The 18,631-nt window shown below is 43.8% G+C and overlaps 2 protein-coding genes across 2 annotated transcripts in view; one reads left to right on the forward strand and one right to left on the reverse strand.

The window, feature by feature from the left end:
* LOC145390416 (uncharacterized) overlaps window positions 1-10,763 on the reverse strand; it is a 49,937-nt gene extending 39,174 nt beyond the window's left edge. The window contains exons 1-4 of the mRNA XM_080265348.1: window positions 10,757-10,763; window positions 9,466-9,683; window positions 1,781-1,793; window positions 931-1,157 (exon numbers count right to left, since the gene is read on the reverse strand). Of these exons, the coding sequence (XP_080121474.1) occupies window positions 931-1,157; window positions 1,781-1,793; window positions 9,466-9,683; window positions 10,757-10,763 (465 nt within the window). The remainder of the gene's footprint in view (window positions 1-930; window positions 1,158-1,780; window positions 1,794-9,465; window positions 9,684-10,756) is intronic.
* Window positions 10,764-10,854: 91 nt separating this feature from the next.
* LOC145390417 (clotting factor B-like) overlaps window positions 10,855-18,631 on the forward strand; it is a 62,488-nt gene continuing 54,711 nt past the window's right edge. The window contains exons 1-2 of the mRNA XM_080265349.1: window positions 10,855-10,879; window positions 15,611-16,303. Coding sequence (XP_080121475.1) covers window positions 10,855-10,879; window positions 15,611-16,303 — 718 coding nt within the window. The remainder of the gene's footprint in view (window positions 10,880-15,610; window positions 16,304-18,631) is intronic.

The raw sequence follows: 18,631 nt of genomic DNA on the forward strand, positions 1-18,631 counted from the left end.
TGTCTTGTGCACACTGTACATCTGTCTGTTACCTTGAGAGTTGCTTCACCATTACCTCTTCCTATCATTCTTAGTGCCCATGTTCTGTCTGTCCATTGTGAACTTAGGAAGCAGCTTTGACCTTGGTTGTGTTTGTCCAGTTGGTTTGTTAAATTTTGTGTTTTTAGGCTATAGTCTGGTTGATTTTGGTGCTATCAGGGCTCAGCCACCCAACCTCATCCAGTCACCACTTCAAGTTAGTGCTCTTGACCCTGCATACATATGACATTGCTGCAGGTAGGGTTATTGGGGGAACCCACTGTGTCAGGCAAAGACACCAATCCAAGCACATGTCAGCACTACAGTATTTATACTGTATATGTTGTATGCTACACGACCTGGTGGGACAGCTTCTCCTCTACTCCAGGGTTTAGGCCCCTCTCTGAGTGACGGTGCCAACCATGTGGAATGCGATTAGCCTGTACCCTCTGACCAAGGCTGTATGCCAGTGCCGTGGAGCAACATGTCATTGATAGGGATCATTAGGTGGTCTGGCAATAGTAGTACAGTACAACTAACTTACCATCAAACTGGAATTAAATGGATTTCTGTGGCTGTTGACTGTATTCTTACGTTGACCCCTTTTAGGAGAAAGAAAGATATCCAAATGTATTACAATTTACAGTAAAATGGTATAAGTGTCATCATCTGCTGTGATTTTGTGTACCTGTTGTTGAGCACATGGCCTGAGAGGGAAATGATTGCATGGCTAGATACAGTACCAAGTTAATACATATGACTCATCATACACAATGCGCAAAAAATCCTGTGAGTGAAGTGCTGCATACTGTTTGAAATGTAGCAAACAATAATAATGTGAAGTATTGTATATGCAGGTAATGACTATGGTAATCTCAAAAGCTGAGTCAGTTTTGAAGGCATATGAATTACCTCTGCAAGGCCTTGAACTACCCTAATGGCATACAAGGCATGGTGGTGAGTGGTGGCAGCAACTGGTATCAGCATGTTAGTGAGTGCCATGGTGCCCACACTTGTCAGCATAAACACGCGTCCACCCCACCTGTCAGTAGCAATCCCACCTGAGTAGATGCCAAGGATGTATCCGTAGAAGTAGCTGCATAGAAGATGGCCTTGTATGGTCTTGCTCCAATTAAAAGCTCCAATATGCATCTGGAAATTGCATGATATCTTTTAGCCTGTGAGTCACCATCAGGGGTGCCAGTTAAAGCTTACTAAACACAATTGATCATCATTTGGACATAATAAGTCTTTATATCTCCAGTTACTGAGTTTGTTTCTGGATCTGCAAGAAATTTAGGTTGCTAGTAAATTCAGTTGAGCCCTTTATTTCCACCAAGCCTGAATCCAATAATTGTTAGTTTTACTAATTAAAAAAGAATGATAAAGTAGTAGGGGAGGAGACCACAAAAGGTATTTATATGTCTGCTGCCAGTTTTATGTTTAATGTGCCTGATGATGTACAGCAACTCCATATCATAGTACAAATGCATGCTTTCAAAGCCAGAGGTGGCTGTTGTGTATATGTACGCAATGACTTATCTTGCTCTCGTGTTCCTGAACTTGATTCTTCTGAATTCTGTACTCTTTGGGTTCGGTTTTCCTGTCATTTTCGGACTAAATATATCTGTGCTGTTTACTTACCTCCTAATTCTACTATGAAAAATTCTTCAACAATCTTACTTCTACAATGGATTACATTCTCTCCATTTCTCCTTTCTCTGAAATCTCCGTTCTAGGAGATTTCAATGCTCACCACCACATTTGGCTCTCCTCTCCTTTCATTGATCCACCTAGTAAACAAGCCTGCACCTTTTCTATCCTTAATGACCTAGAGCAGCTTGTGCAGCACCCTACCCATATCTCTGACTGCCTTGGAGAGAGCTCCAACCTACTTGACCTCTTCCTTACAACTAATCCTTCTGCTTATGCTGCTAATCTTTCCTCTCCATTGGGCTCCTCCAATCACAACCTTATTACCTTGACCTGTCCTATCACTCTGGTGCGGCCTGTGGACCCCTCAAAGAAACGTCGATTTTGGCACTTTGGAGCTGCGGATTGGGAGACCCTCAGGCGTACTTTTTTCAATTTCCCTGGAATTATTATTGCTTCCATGGCCAGGGGCCATCTTATTGTGCTTTGCACATTATGGAGGTTATTCTTTCAGACATGGAAGCATACATTCCCTTCTCATACCCTTTGACTAATGCAAGAAAGCCTTGGTTTAATCACGCTTGTCCTAATGCTGTCCACAACAAGAAGAGGGCCTATATAAGGTACCAGAGCCAACCCATCCCTGAATCACATCTTGTTTATGTTTCTGCCCGGAATCGTGCTAAGTCTGTTCTTCGTTCTGCTAATAATAATTTCATCACCTCTCCAACTCGAATTTGGCCCACTCCTTCTGGCACCTTGCCAAAAACCTTTCTGACAAGTTTACCTCATCATCCTTCCCTCCTCTTTTCTGCTCTGGTGTCTCTGTAGCCATTTCTTCTACTGATAAAGCAGATCTCTTCGCTCAGACTTTCTCCTCCAATTCCACCTTAGACGATTCTGGTGCTGTTCCTCCATCACTTCTCCCCTCTGGCTTCCTCATGGCTGACATTAAAATTTCTTCAGCTGATGTATTTTTTGCCATCACTGGCCTTAATACTAACAAGGCATATGGGCCTGATGGAGTCCCTCTTGTTATCTTCAAGAACTGTGCTTCTGTGCTCACACCCTGCCTAGTTAAACTCTTTTGCCTCTGTCTTTCAACTTGGATACCTTTCCTTCTTGCTGGAAGTTTGCTGTCATTCAGCAAGTCCCAAAGAAGAGTGACCATTCCCAGCCCTCTAACTATCATCCAATTGCTTTAACATCCTGTGTCTCAAAAGTTTTCGAGTCAATTCTTAACAGAAAAATTTTAAAGCATCTTTCCTATCACAACTTTCTTTCTGATAGTCAGTATGGGTTCCGTCAGGGATCCTCCACTGGCGATCTTCTCACCTACCTTTCAGACTCCTGGTCATCCTCCTTTTGGGACTTTGGCAAAAGCTTTGCCATTGCACTTGACATATCAAAGGCATTCGATCAAGTCTGGCATAAATCTTTAATTTCCAAATTGCCCTCTTACAATTTCTATCTTTCTATCTGAGCCTTCATCTATAGCTTCCTTTCTGGTCGTTCTATGGCCACTGTTGTAGACGGCCATCGTTCTTCTCCTAGATCTATCAGCAGTGGTGTTCCTCAGGGCTTTGTCCTATCACCAACTCTCCTTCTCTTATTCATCAATGACCTAAGCTATACATCTAACCCTATCCACTCGAACGCTGATGATTCCACCCTTCACCTTTCCATTCGGTTCTCGCAACGTCCACCTCAGCAGTTACTTCAACAAACAAGGGATGAGGCTATGGCACACCTAATGTCTGACTTGGATCGTATCTCTGACTGGAGTAAAAATAATCATGTTGTTTTTAATGCATCAATAACTCAGTTTTTATACCTATCTACCCGACACAATCTTCCACACGAGTACCCACTAATGTTTAATAATATCCAGCTCAATCCTGCATCATCCTTGAACATGCCTGGAGTTTCAGTCACTCTGGATTTATCTTGGAAAGATTTTATTGCATCTCACGTAAAATCTGCTTCCAAGAGATTGGCTGTGCTAAGCCGACTCCATACTTTCTTTACCCCTGCACAGTTGTTGTCTTTATACATGGGTTTTATTCACCTGTGTGTAGAGTACAACTCTCATATGTGGGGAGGCTCCCCACATACAGCTCTTCTCAATAGGGTGGAGTCAAAGGCTTTTCGTCTCATTAACTCTGCTCTTCTTGCTGGCTCCCTTCAACCTCTGTCTCTTTGCCACACCATTGCATCTTTATCTCTTTTCTGTCGCTATTTCAGCGGTCACTGCTCCTCTGAACTGTCTGCTTGCATCCCTCCACCTCTACGACAGGTGCGTAGCACCTGTCTAGCAGCAAACTCTCATTCCTTTTCTCTCTAACTCTCTAATGCAAGAGTTAACCGTTACTCCCAGTCCTTCATTTATGCCACAGGTCAGCTCTGGATCTATCTCCCTCTGTCTGTATTTCCTACTTCCTATGATCTCCAGTCTTTTAAACGCAGAGTGTCCAGGCATCTCAAAATGATCGGATCTTGAATTTGGCTCTCTTTTGTATTGTTTTTGTTTTTTTCTTGGAAGGAACAGTTTGCGGGCTCATGGCCTTTGGTTCCTTCTTTCTTGCATTAAAAAAAAAAAAAATGTTTCAACAAGCCAAAGGTGTCTTTTTTTTGCAGATTTAATAGGCTACAGTCTCTTGTAAACACTGGTTTCACTCACCAGATATAAATAAAAAATTTTATTTTATCATGTTTTTCTGAAGGTGAATACACAGGGACAGTAAATAAATAATAATAATAATAAAAAAAAAAAGCACTAGTGCACATTCAGGGAAGCATATCTATCTATCTATCTATCTATCTATCTATCTCTCTCTCTATATATATATACACACACACACACACAGGTATACCCCAGTTTAATGATGTATTGGTTAAGTAAAGACCCATCGTTAGGTGGGGTATCGTATCATAGGGTAGATTAAGATGTATGTATGTATGTATACAGTAGAAACCCAGTTTATCGGACTTATTCAGCCAAGCCCCATTCCATTATCTCGAGTTTTCTGCAAAATCGAGCTCCATAACCAAGGCTCAATATAAGGGAAACTTTTCTGCTACTGTACTTTCCGGCTTGAAGGCAGCCCAAACCTAGCAAGCTGTGCTAACTCTCAGTGGTATACACAGCAGATGAACCCATTAATTAATTCATTCATTCATTGCCAGACGCCATGTATCCCAAACGGGGTGGCCAAGGGCTTAGAGTTAATTGTTTTACAGGGAGGGGCACTAATCCTCCACCAACCCCACTTCACACGTAGGGAGAACGTTATGCCAACAGCATCTAGTGTTCCCAGGCGGTCACCCATCCGAGTACTAACTCCAGACACCTTCACTTAATACTAAATTGAACACAGCCAACAAAACACAATCTGAGAGTAGTAAATGCTAAGATATAAACTGAATAGGGAAAGGTAGATGAAAAAGAGCTATATCTGGAAATACTGAAAGGGAATGTTATATTAAATATGGTTCTCTCTTTCTCTCTCTCTCTCTCTCAGAAACCTACTATATAACCCACTACAGCACACAAGACTAGACACATACCTTGTACATTAACCTTTGGCTTCAAACAGTAGCTTCTTACGACCATAACATCACACAACTTATACTTAATCAACTTAACCATAATGATCTCAATGACTGGTTTAATTAACCATTCTGTTCTATTTTAACCTATCAAACAACTCTAACATACCCTAGCCTAACCTACTCTAACCTAACAAATCCGACACCTTAACCTAACCTAACGTACCTACCTATTTACCTAACTATCCAATTCAGTAGAGCCTGAGATATCTTACTTAACCAAAGCCTTAGCCAAACTAAAGCCTCTCCACTGAAAAGCCAACCTTGGTGAATTAAACCCAACCTTGCCTAACGTATATTAACTCGATCCTTTGGCTGCACTATAGTAACCTTATATTATGCTCTAGTACTGCCACAAACTATATTCAGCTCCGAAGAAGTTAGACACCATCTTGATTAACACCACCAAATATGCATTATCGTGTACGGAATTTTCTTAACGGAATTATACTTGCTGTGACTGAAATTTTCCCTCAAATTGGGCAAAAAATACTGGAAGAAAATGCTTCCATTTTCCGGGCTTCCGCTAAATCGACCTCCATTAAATTGGTCTTCTACTGTGTGTGTATATACTGTGCATATATATATATATATAGTGTATATATATATATATATATATATATATATATGTATGTATGTATATCTATCTATCTATCTCTATTGCCAGATGCCATACTCCCATATGGGGTGGCCATTTGACTCTGAGTTATTTGTTTTACAGGGAGAGGCACTAACCCTCCACCAACCCACTTGACATGTAGGGAGCACGTATGGTTTGGTTATGTGGTTACCACCCAGCGACGTAAATGGTGTCTTGGCTTACAGGAAAGCATTTGGCTTGTCACTCAATGTAAAGCCACTTGTAACGGAAAGAAAAGCATTAAGTAATGACAGGAAAGATGGGAGAAATAGGAAGAGAGGAGGGCAGGCACAGAATATATATATATATATATATATATATATATATATATATATATATATATATATATATATACTGTATATATATATATATATATATATATATATACTGTATATATATATATATATATATATATATATATATATATATATATATATATATATATATATATATATATATATATATATGGTATATATATATATATATATATATACAGGGGCATACCTAGAGATTTGGGGGCCTGGGGGGCTAGGTTCTTTGTGGGGCCTCCCCTTCTGGAGGAGGGACCCTGCAAAGAACCTAGCCCCCCTCATTCTCAAAACTTATCTAATATCTAAGCGGGGATTGTTGGGATGATAAATACAGTATATATTTTTTTAAATATTAATAAAAAAGCTCATAATTTTCTAAAGCTTTTTGGGGCCCCCCCTCAATTGGGGGCCCAGGGGGCAGTTTCAAGCAGCCCCCCCCCCTCAGGTATGCCACTGTATGTATATATATATATATATACAGTATATATATATATATATATATATATATATATACAGTATATATATATTTTTAAATAACAGAACAGAGGAAGGAAAAACAAATGGGGAAAAAAAATAATCCATACACCAGATTACTGGTGTCCTCTGTTCATAAAATATCTGTAACAGTTAGACTTGAACAGCTGTAGGTTGAAATTTGGAGGGAAACAACTCTGGGGAAGCGAGTTCCAGAGAGATGCAGTTCGGGGAATGAAAGAATTCTGATAGGCAGAAGTTCTGCAATATGGTTGAGTGACATTCCAGTCATGAGCGCTACCAGATGCCCGTGTAGCAAGAGGGAAGGCATGGAGAGGTGGCACCATGGACGCAACTTCGTCTGAGCATTTGCCAAAAAAATATCTGTAAAATAATGCAAGGGAGGCAACATTTCTTCTTACTTGCAGGGGAGGTAGTTTATATGTAATGGCAGGGTTCTTAATGATTCTAACAGCTTTATTCTGAATTTTGTCTAGTTGTCTTAATGCAACCTCTCCACAACCATTCCACAAGGGTGAGCAATATTCAAGCTGAGAGCGCACATGACTCTTATAAATTATAGCTAACTGCTCATCGGCAAAGAAGTTACGGACTCTGTACAATAATCCAAGTTTCTTTGAGGCGGTTTTAGCAAGTGATCTGACATGAGAGGTCCAGCTGAGGGCACTGTTAAGTGAGACACCAAGAATTTCAATACTTTTGGAGATGGGAATATTAGTAGCACTGAAGGTAATATACGAATCTGGTAATATCTGTCTATTAGTAAACTGTATATATTTAGTTTTACTAGCATTAAAAGAGACAAGGTTGTTTTGTCCCCATTCACTGATTGTAGATAGATCTTGATTTATGGAGATGGCTGTACTGAGTTGAGAGGTAGAGATATTAGACTTTGTAAATGGATGTCTGAGTGTGAATGAACTATGTAGTGTTGAGTCATCTGCATATGAGTGAATGGGATTGTGAGTGACAGATAAGAGATCATTAATATGAACCAGAAATAGGGTTGGCGCCAGAACTGATCCCTGCGGCACGCTGGCGTTAATTGAGTGGAAATTTGAATATACATCATCTACTTCTACTCTTATTTTCCTGTCACTAAGGTAAGAAGAAATCAAAGGAACAAAAGACGTTAGTCCATAGCAAGGGAGTTTGGGCAGCAGGGAACGGTGCCATACTCTGTCGAAAGCTTTAGAGATATCAAGAGCTACTGCATGAGTTTCTCCAAAAAGATCAATTGATTGATGGATGGTATGAGTTAAGAGATTGAGTATGTCAATGGTGGATCTTTCGTGGCGAAAACCGTATTGTCTATCACTAATTAAGTTGTTGGATTCAAGATGTTTAACAATATGCTTATTAATTAAAGTTTCAAATACCTTACCAAGAGAAGATGTGACAGCTATTGGTCTGTAATTGGAGGGGTCAGACGAACTTCCTTTCTTCGGAACTGGGTGGATATTGGCTTCTTTCCATGAATTTGGGAATAAAGAAGTACGTATGCATAGTCTGAATAATTTAGCTAGGACAGAGGCAAGTTCAGGGGAACACTTTTTCAAAACAATTGGCGGAATTCCATCTGGGCCTGGAGCTTTGTTGGTAGGTAAATTGTCTAGGATGGATTTTACGAATCTTGTCTGTATTTTAAGTGGGGCAATTTCGGGAGAATCAAGTTCCAGTACTGAGACATTCTGGCTGGTATCATCTATGGTAGAGTCTCTTGCAATGGTACTAGCAAAGATATCTGCTTTCCCACGTGGGTCATTTGTAATACTGTATTGCCATCCGAAGATTTTAGTGGGGGAATGGAAGATGACTTGTTAAAGTTGTTATTGAAAGAATTAAGAGTTGACTAGAATATTCTATTGTCATTAGGGTTGTTAAGTAGTTTGATGCTTACTTTTGAAGAAAGTTTGATTTAAATAGATTTAATACAGCTTTTGCATGATTTCTAGCAATTTTAAATTGGGAGAGTGATTCAGATGTTTTTGATTTTAAGTAAGAGTTATATGCTAATGACTTTTGGGCTGTTGCTCTGGCACAATTGCCATCAAACCATTTTGGAGAGTTTGATCTTTTAGTGAATTGTTGACTTGGTATGAATAAATCCATACCAGCTAGTATTAAGTCGCAAATGTGGGACTGGGTAGAATTGGGATCACTAGAGAAGAAAGACTGCCATGGAACATCAGCAAGATATATATACAGTATATATATATATATATATATATATATATATGGCATCAGTGGTCCTTTTGCTTGGCATAAACTCGGACTGCATCTCATTAGTATTCACTGTTTCTCTAATTATACCTCCTAGAACTCTCTCCAGTACCATCATTATCTGACCCAAAAGTATTATGTCTCTATAATATCCTCATTCCTGGGCATCATCCTTCTCCTTGCACACATTTACAGTCTCTTCAGCTTGTCAACTGGGACAATACTCATACATAATCATACCAAATCATTAACTAACCCCTCTCCTATATCTCCTGAGGCCCTCAACATTTCAGCAGAGAGAGAGAGAGAAATATAGAGGGTGGTCCATATAATACACTACTCTTCCACACCACTAGGCAATTTCTCTTATGCTCCAGGAACATCTCAGTTAGCTGTATCAGAGTCTGTCCTGCATCATTTATTTATTTTCTCCTGCAGCCACACCCATGTCAACACAAGCAGACTGAGCCATCCTGCAACATATAAGACACTGCCAGGTGAGTCAGTTCTCCTTACTTGTTCTAGCATTATATTTGTGTTCTCCATTTCTTGAGCACAGATGGAGTCAGTTCCTCTTGATGCTGTGGTGTTGTTGGCAGAGGTGTGAGTAAGATGTGAGGGTGTCACCATGCACACCAAGGCCATCGACAAACTCATGCGTACCATCATGAGTTGTATTGTGCATACCATGGCCAGCATTATTGTCCAGAAGCGCCATGAGGTTAGAAGTGGGCCTGACATAGGGAAGGAAAAAGAAGAACTGTTACATGTATACAAGTAAAGAAAGTGATTGAAGATTAGTATTAGGGATTTTGCATGTTTTAAACGAATGTTAAAAGGACCCTACCTCACCCTGGGGTAGGAAAAGTTTGGATGATGATGATGATGATGATGATGATGATGATGATGATGATAAAAGGGCCAAGATTAGATGCTAAAAATCCCTCCTTTTTATTTTGCCATAAGGCTGTGACAACTCCATACCTGATCACGTCTGCCGCAAGCAGCCTCATAATTTTTGGCGATTGAGAAGGGAGATTTCACCTAGGACTTAATTTTCCTTTAACTCCAGTTTCCAGTTGGGTATTTCTCTGATCATTTTTACACACACTTTGGTCACCTCAGCACAAGGAACTGTACATCAGCTTCCACTCCACTGGTACAACTCCACTATTTGGTGTGTTTCTTGCAAAAACCCCACATTGTTATGCTGTGCAGTTCAGGGGCAATAAGCAAAATAGCAGATTTCTGGGTGAATACTAAGGCAGTGTAATGAAGCAGATGGGGGATGTGGAAGGTGTGTGCAAGATATTCACAAGAAATATGTGCAGCATGTGAAGTGGTGTGTGAGGTGAAGAGAAGATGAAAGGAGATGCAAGGAACAGCATGGTGAAATGAAGAGGTGAGACAGGCTGTGGTACAAAAGAAGAAAGCATATAATGAATGGATGAGAAATAGGAGCATAGAAGAATTTGAGGGACAGAAGAGAGAGTTATATGTAGAGAAGAAGAGAGAAGTGAAGAGATTAGTATGAGAGAAGGAATTTGAGTGTGAAGTGGAGGGACTGTAAGGAAATGCTCTGGAAAGAGGTAAAGAGAGTTAGACAGGGTGGCAATGAAGTTAGTCGGGGAGTGAAAGATAAAAATGGTAGATTACTAGTAGAGAATTGAGAAAAAGTGAGCAGATGGAGGGAACACTTTAATTAATTGTTGAATGTAGAGACTTCTGGGGGGGCGTGACGAGGGTTCTGCCGGCATAGATCATGGATCCGGAACGAGATGGAGCTCGAACCTGTGCTAGAGGGTACAGGGCATGGCGGTTCCCAGGCTGTCGCTTCTGCCCAGTAGAGAGGGGCCTGAACCTGGGAGATGTGCCCCAGGAGGCTGCCCTATCAGTGGGTATATAATGGCGGGACAGTTGCAGTACCAAGGTGCGCTTGGAGGGTGTCCCTGCAGCTGTCCTGGCAGTGTGCCCTGAGGCCACTACCACAGCCACTGGTAAGCTGGTGGGCTAGGGGGTCCCAGATCCATTGCCTGGAACTGGGACTGTGTAGTGAGTGGGGTCTGTGGTATGTCTACCCCCTTTATTATCAAAGACTATGACTGAATACGAGAATAAGCTTCAAAGCAAGCCTGAAAACATTAAATCACCCAGTGGGATGAGACTTGGTTCATGGAATGTGGGAAGTTTGAGGGGAAGAGCAGGGGAAGTCGTTGAGGCATTCAGTAGGAGGTGGGTGGATGTGGCATGTTTGCAGGAAGTCCAGTACTGGTGTGGATCTGCCAGAAAGATTGTTGGGAAGTATTGCTCCTGTAATTGTTTTGGCAAGGGGGGACAGACAAATATGGGTGTGTGGGTGTGTTGGTTGCGGAGAAATGGGTGGAATATGTTATGAATGTTATGAGAGTAAGTGATAGGATATTGGTAGTGAAAATTTTGTTCGGTGGGATGATGACTGCAGTGCTCCACAGGCAGGCTTGGATGAGGTAGAGAAGGATAGATTTTGGGATGACTTAATACGTGTAGTAGGTGGTATGGAGAATGATGAGATGGTGGTTTTGGGAGGGGACTTAAATGGTCATGTAGGTGAAGCAGCTCAAGGTTATGAACATGGGGGATGTGCATATGTATAAGAAATGCGAAAGGGGAAAGGATACTCGAGTTTGGGGAGGCAATGAACATGATTGTGTGCTGTTATGCAGCGTATTCTAGGTTCCGACTTCTCGGTCCTATGTACGGTGCAGTGTGGGGTTCTTTATTCCAGACCGGGTCAGGGTCAGCCAGGAAGGGAAAAACACAAATACTTTGTGTCAAACAGTACACTTATATGTTAACTAAGAATGCATACACACACTATTCTGTGATCAAAGCCAGAGGGATACAATGGTACAATATAGCAGTAGCAAGGTTCACTCTTAATTCCTAGTTCAGCTTGTCTAATACGGGATTGCACCTGAGTAATTTTACAATATGTCCCCACAGTATCACAGTGAGTATTCTACAGAAACGTTCAGGCACATTACATGTGACCATACGTACACAACAGAGCTCAGTGTCTCCAGCACAATAGAGATGACAATATATACATACTCAACCTTAAGCCTAGGTGTCCGCATCATAGAGACAAGAGCCTAGCTAATACAAGATGTTTGCGTCACATAGACAAAGCCCTAGCTAACTTAGTCCATACCGCATCTCATGTGGGGTGTGCCAGCTGAAGTAGATGGGAATGGTAGTGCTTTGGTGGACATCTGTGCTTGTAAGGGGTTGGCAATAGCCAACACCTACTTTCGTCATAAGATGATCCACCGGTATACTTGGAGAGTAATAAGGAGGATGGATGGTGAACGTGTTGAACGAAAGGCGATGATAGACTACGTGTGTGTGGATGAGCGAATGAGAAGACAAGTGTTGGATGCAAGAGTATGGAGAGGGTGGGGGAATGGAGTCTCGGACCATCACTTAGTGATGGCCAAGGTAGAGCTGCAAAGAAAGTGGTTGAAGAGATGAAGGGGAAGACAGGAGGAAGCAGCTCCTGTGAGAAGAGTGGAGAAATTGCAAGACAGTGAGAAAATGACAGAGTATAAGAGCATAGTGGAAGAAAGATTGGGAAGGTATGAGGTAGAGCAGATGGAAGGGGTGGAAGACGTATGTAAGATATTCACAGAAGAGATAGGCGCAGCGTGTGAGGCAGTTTGTGGAGTGAGGAGGAGATGCAAGGGTGTGCAAGGGACAACATGGTGGAATGATGAGGTGAAACGAGCTGATGAACAAAAGAAGAAGGCATATAGTGAATGGTTAGTGAGAAGAGGTAGGGGAGAAGATGAGAGAGAGAAGAGAGAGGTATATGTTAGCAGGAGAAGGGAGGTTAAGAGACTGGTGAAGGAGAGTAAGAAGAAAGTGGATGAAGAGTTTGGGAGGAATCTGAGTGTGAAATGGAGGGAGAGTAAGAAATTGTTTTGGAAGGAGGTAAAGAAAGTAAGGCAGTATGAAAGGGGAAATGGTAGGGGAGTGAAAGATAGGAATAATAGATTGTTGGTGGAGAAGAGAGAGAAATTGAGGAGATGGAAGGAGCATTTTGAGGATTTGCTGAATGTAGAGAGTGAGAGCAGTGCGAGTATAAGTGGTTGGGGAATGGCTGGGAGAAGAAGAGATGAGAGGAGGGAGGAAGAGATCAGTAGGGCAGAAGTAGTGGAAGCGATGAAGAAGATTAAGTTGGGAAAGGCCCCAGGAATTGATGGAGTGTGTGGTGAAATGCTTAGGTATGGAGGTGAGATTGTTGTGGAGTGGATATGGAAGTTGTTCAGATTGGCTTGGGAAGAGGGAAGGTTCCAGAGGACTGGAAATCAGGTATAAATGTTCCTTTATACAAAGGAAAAGGGGAGAGAGAAGTATGTGGTAACCATAGGGGTATTTGCCTTCTTAGTGTGACTGGAAAAATATATGGTAGAATACTCATTGATAGGGTTAGGCATATGACAGAGGAGCTAGTTGGAGAAGAACAAGGGGGATTTAGGAAGGGTAAAGGATGTGTAGATCAGATATTTGTTCTAAGATGTTTAGTGGAGAAGTATCTAGAGAAGGGAAGGAAAGTGTATGTTGCCTTCATGGACTTGGAGAAAGCTTATGACAGAATAGATAAGCAAGGTATGTGGAAGGTATTAAGAATATATGGAGTAGAGGGGAAATTGTTGAGTGCTGTGAAGAGTATGTACGAGGGAGCTAGGCCTACGGTGCAAGTGGATGGTGAGCTGAATGAGTTCTTTGATCTCATTGTGGGACTGAAACAGGGTTGTGTGATGTCTCCATGGCTGTTTAATATATACATGGATGGGGTTGTAAAGGAGGTGCAAGGTAGGGCAGTGGATGTGGGGGTGGCTCTAATGAATGAGGGTGAGATTTGGAAGATTCCGGTGTTGCTGTTTGCTGATGATACAGTATTGTTGAGTGAAGATGAATGGGAGTTGCAAGGTTTGGTGAATGAATTTGGGACAGTGTGTAGGAGGAGGAATCTAAAAGTTAATGTAAACGAAAGTAAAGTTATGGTGTTTGAGAGGAATGAAGTCACAGAGTGTGCAGCGAGGTTGGATGGTGAGGATATGAAGAATGTGAGTGCATTCAAGTACTTGGGTAGTGTGATGAGTAAGGATGGAACTTTCGGGGATGAAGTGCGTGAAAGGGTACAGGAGGGAAGGAAGGTTGTTGGTACACTGAAAGCAGTGATGAGAAATAGGGAGGTGAGTATGGAAGTTAAGAAGTCACTGCATGATAATATTGTGATCCCTACCCTGACGTATGGAAGCGAGGTGTGGACCTCGCAAGAGGGGAACAAGTCAAGAGTGAGAGCAGTGGAAATGAGTTACTTGAGAGGAGCATGTTGAGTGACGTGGAGGGACAGGTTGACGAATGAAGAAGTGAAGGAATGTTGTGGGGTGGATGTGGTAGTGGTTGAGAAGATTAGGAGAAATACACTGAGGTGGTTTGGACATGTGAAGAGAATGGAGAATGAAAGACTGACTAAGAGGGTGTATGTAGGTGAGGTGGAGGGAGGGAGAGGGAGGGTTAGACCGAGGATGAGGTGGAGGGATGGAGTTGAGAGGTATATGAGGGAGGGGGGGGTGAGTTGGGGGGAGGGTAGTCAAATGGTGGGCGACAGAGCTACTTGGAGGCGTTTTGTCTGCGGCTACCCTTTGCGGGATTAGGGCGTCAGGCTATAGATAGACAGATATATATATATATATATATATATATATATATATATATATATATATATGTGGTCTCCCGCTGGCAGTCCTGGGAAGGGGGATTAATGAGACTAGGGTGGGTGTACTCTCGTGGGAATGGAGAGAAGGAGGGGAGTTAGTGGGAGTCCACGGGTGTGAGTTACACCGATGTCTGCTGCTCGGTGGGGACGTACACAACAGAGCTCAGTGTCTCCAGCACAATAGAGATGACAATATATATGTACTCAACCTTAAGCCTAGGTGTCCGTGTCACAAAGATGAAAGTCTGGCTAATATAATATGTTTACGTCACATAGACGAAGCCCTAGCTTAGTCCATACCGCATCACATATAAGGGAATATATATATATATATATATATATATATATACAGTATATATGTGGTCTCACACTGGCAGTTACTGGGGGGGGGGGTTAATGAGGCTAGGGTGGGTATAATCTCGTGGGGATGGAGAGAGGGAGGGGAGTTAGTGGGAGTCCATGGTTGCGGGTTACACTGACGTCTGTAGTTCTGTGGGGAAGGTGGCACTGGGGAGATATCGGTCACGGTAGGGGGGGGGGACTGACCCGTGCGGGTATGTCGAGCACTCCACGTAACAGCACTTTGAGTAATATGGTACACTAGAATTCACAAGGGGAGGGTGAGCACACTGGGGAAGAGTTACACGTTCTTTGGGGACGGGTCACGTGGAGGGTCCACTGTGGGGCGGGGAAAGGTCACACTGGGGGAATATAAAGGGAGGATCTATTACTCACAGTTTCTGACGGAGGGGAGGACGGCCTGCTATGATGGGGGTTCCAAGTGGCGGCCTGGCGTAGGAGGAGGGCCACCCGGTGAGTAGTTTAGAGGCAGATGGTCCATCGGGTTGCCACGAGTCCGGGAAGAATAGGCCAGTGGTTTGTGGGGTGGCTCCCTAGCTGCTAAGGCCAGACAGGGGACCAGGCTCTTGGGGCTGGGACTGAAGAGGGCCAACAGGCGTGCAGCTCAGCGCCGGCCCTTCGTCGTTGTCGGGGTTCTGGGAGGGGACCTGGGGAGGCCCAGGGCTGGGGTCGGGTGTGGAGGGGGCGGCGCCCTGGACGCACAACTATCACGCCCCACGGGGGCGGCCGTCAAGGAGGGGCTGTGGCTGCCGACGTCCGGGGAGGCTTGGCTGCTGCGACAGACACCACGGGAGGCCTGCCATTTCTGGGGGTTGCAGTCTCACCGTCGGGAGGAGGCTGTCAGGGAGGACTTGCGACTTCTTGTCCTGGGGGAGTCCAACAACACCTGGGGCTGCACCGACAGGACACTGGCCCTTGGGGATATCTCGCCCGCTCTGGTCTCTGGAGGTTCCCCTGAAAAGGAGCAAGAGTCGCCCTCGGATACTGAGGGGCAGGGTGAGGGGCACCTCACTTCGCCACCGAGGTGGTGGTCGGTGCAGGAGGCGCCGCCTTTTGCAGGAGCCCGGTTATGGGCAGGGGGAGAGTGGCCTAGAGCCGACCCACCTGCTGCTACAGACCCTGACGACGGGGAGAAGGCGCCCGATGGATACGCCCGGCTATTGCCACAGTGCCGATGGAGACTGCTCTCCTGCCTTTGGGTCTGGGTCTCCTGCCCTGGAGACAGCTTTGGTGGATGGTGGTGGCACGTCCTCTGCTCCTTGGTGGGGATAGCAGCCCTTGAGGCTCCTCCTGAGTCCTCTTTCTAAAAGGAGGCCGATCCAGGGGACTCAGCATTCGAGGGTCTGCTTGGGAGCTTGTTAATACAAGTCCCACTCCGATTCTGACGAGCGTTCCCTCTGCCGGAGTGTAGTGTGCTTTTCCTGCACACTGCCGTGTGGTCTGGCTGCGGAGAAGAGGGGCATCGGGGCACGAGGGAGATATGACACTCTTGACTGGAAGACGTGACAGGTAAACCAGCCTCCCTGTCACCTCCTAGTGGGGTGGGTATTGCCCTCCCGTACCCTCCTCCTGGGATGGTGGTGTCTGGCTCACCTCGCTGCGCGGATATTTCTTGTGCAACACACATTTTAGGAAAAGAGAGTAGGTTGATTACGTAGGAGTCTGGGGGAAACAGCAGTCAGATGGATTATTTTCTTGTCAGGAGGGCTGATAGTAGGTTAGTGAGGGATGTTAAAGCTATTGAAACGAGGAGTGTATGCAGCAGCACAAACTATTGATTTGTGATATGGTCCTTAAAGAACGAGTGATGAAAAAGAGCACTTATGTACCTAGGAGGAAATTATGGAAGCTGGAAAACCAAGCAGTAAGGGATGCCTTCTATAACGAGATTAGGAAAGTGGTGGCTGGACAGGGAGCCGTAGACAGAAGCGTTAATGAACAGTACAGAGCCCTCAAGAGCAACCTCTTGAAAGTTACTGATGAAATATGCAGTTGAACAAGAGGACCACCAAGATATAAAGTAACTTGGTGGTGGGATGAGGGTGTAGAAGCTGCAGTTAAGGAGAAAAGAAGGCTTTTCGGGGAATGGAAGAAGGGTGGTAACAAGGAGGAATACTTGGCTACCAAGCGTAGGGCTAGAAGAGAGGTATACAGGGCGAAGTCTGAGTCACAGAGACTTTTACTTGATAACCTAATTCATGTGGAAAGGAAAAATATGATATTTAAGGTGGCAAATCAGATGAAGAGGGGTAATCGGGATATTACAGGTGAGCAGTGTGTGAAGAATGATGAAGGAAGGGTAGTGGTGAACAGTGGGGATATTAAAGATGCGTGGAGAGAGCCGGTTGTTGAATGAGGAGTTTGACTGGGACAGGGAAGGTTTGGAACCAGCGGATCCAATGTTTGGCCCTTGGCCTTTGATTGACGCTGCTACTGTGAGTGAAGCAATAGACAGGATGCAGGTGGGGAAGGCAGCAGGTGTGTCTGGGTTGACTGCCGAAATGTTGAAGGCCTCAGGAGATATAGGGGTTAGGTTAGTCACTGACCTGATAAATATGATATTATATGAGTATGTTTTCCCAGATGATTGGTTGAAGAATGTAATTGTAATTGTGTACAAAGGTGATGCCCTGGAAAGAGAAAATTATAGAGGTATAAAGCTTTTCGATCAGATAATGAAGGTACTGGAGAGAGTTCTAGAAGGTATGGTTAGAGAAAGAGTGAATATTGATGAGATGCAGTTTGGGTCTATGCCAGGCAGGGGGACCACTGATGCCATATTCATTGTTCGACAGCTTCAGGAAAAATATATTGGAAAGAAAAGGGATCTGTGTTTTGCTTTTTGTTGATCTGGAAAAGGCCTTTGACAGAGTCCCTAGAGAGGTGGTGAAGTGGGCAATAAGAAAGCTTGGCTTGGAGGTGTGGCTGGTTAGGGTGGTTATGGCCATGTATGTGGGTGCTTGCACCCAGGTAAGAGTGAATGGAGATTTGAGTGATGAGTTTTCCTTGACTCTTGGTGTGCATCAGGGGTCAGTTTTGAGTCCCATGTTGTTTATCATGGTACTTGAAGCCCTGTCACGTGACTTCAGAAACAGACTGCCGTGGGAGATGTTGTATGCTGGTGATTTGGTGCCGACTTCAGAGAATGAAAGGGAGGCGTAGGAAAGATTTAGGAAGTGGAGAGATGGTGTGGGGACACAAGGGATTAGGGGTAAATGCAGATAAAACAAAAGTGATGATATCTAGGTTGGTGGAGGTACAGTCAAAGAAGAGCGAGAATGGCCATGTGCAGTTTGCCACAAGGGCATGGGAAGTAATTTCATCTTGTGCAGTGTTTGTGATAAATGGGCGCACAAGAGATGTAGTGGTATTAGAGGTAGACTGCGAGATAATGCTGATTTTATGTGTGCGGCGTGTCGGGGAGAGCAGGTGGAGATTGTCAGACGTGAAAGGTTGAACTTGCTGGTGAGTCTCTTGAGTGTGTGGAAGAGTTTTGTTATCTGGGAGACATGTTTTGTGCTGGGGGTGGGGGTGGAGCTGGCTCTGTGGCTAGGTTGG

The sequence above is a fragment of the Coenobita brevimanus genome, chromosome 14, assembly GCF_032717465.1.
Source record: "Coenobita brevimanus isolate Jiangsu-jjx chromosome 14, ASM3271746v2, whole genome shotgun sequence".
In the NCBI taxonomy this organism is placed as follows: Eukaryota; Metazoa; Arthropoda; class Malacostraca; order Decapoda; family Coenobitidae; genus Coenobita; species Coenobita brevimanus.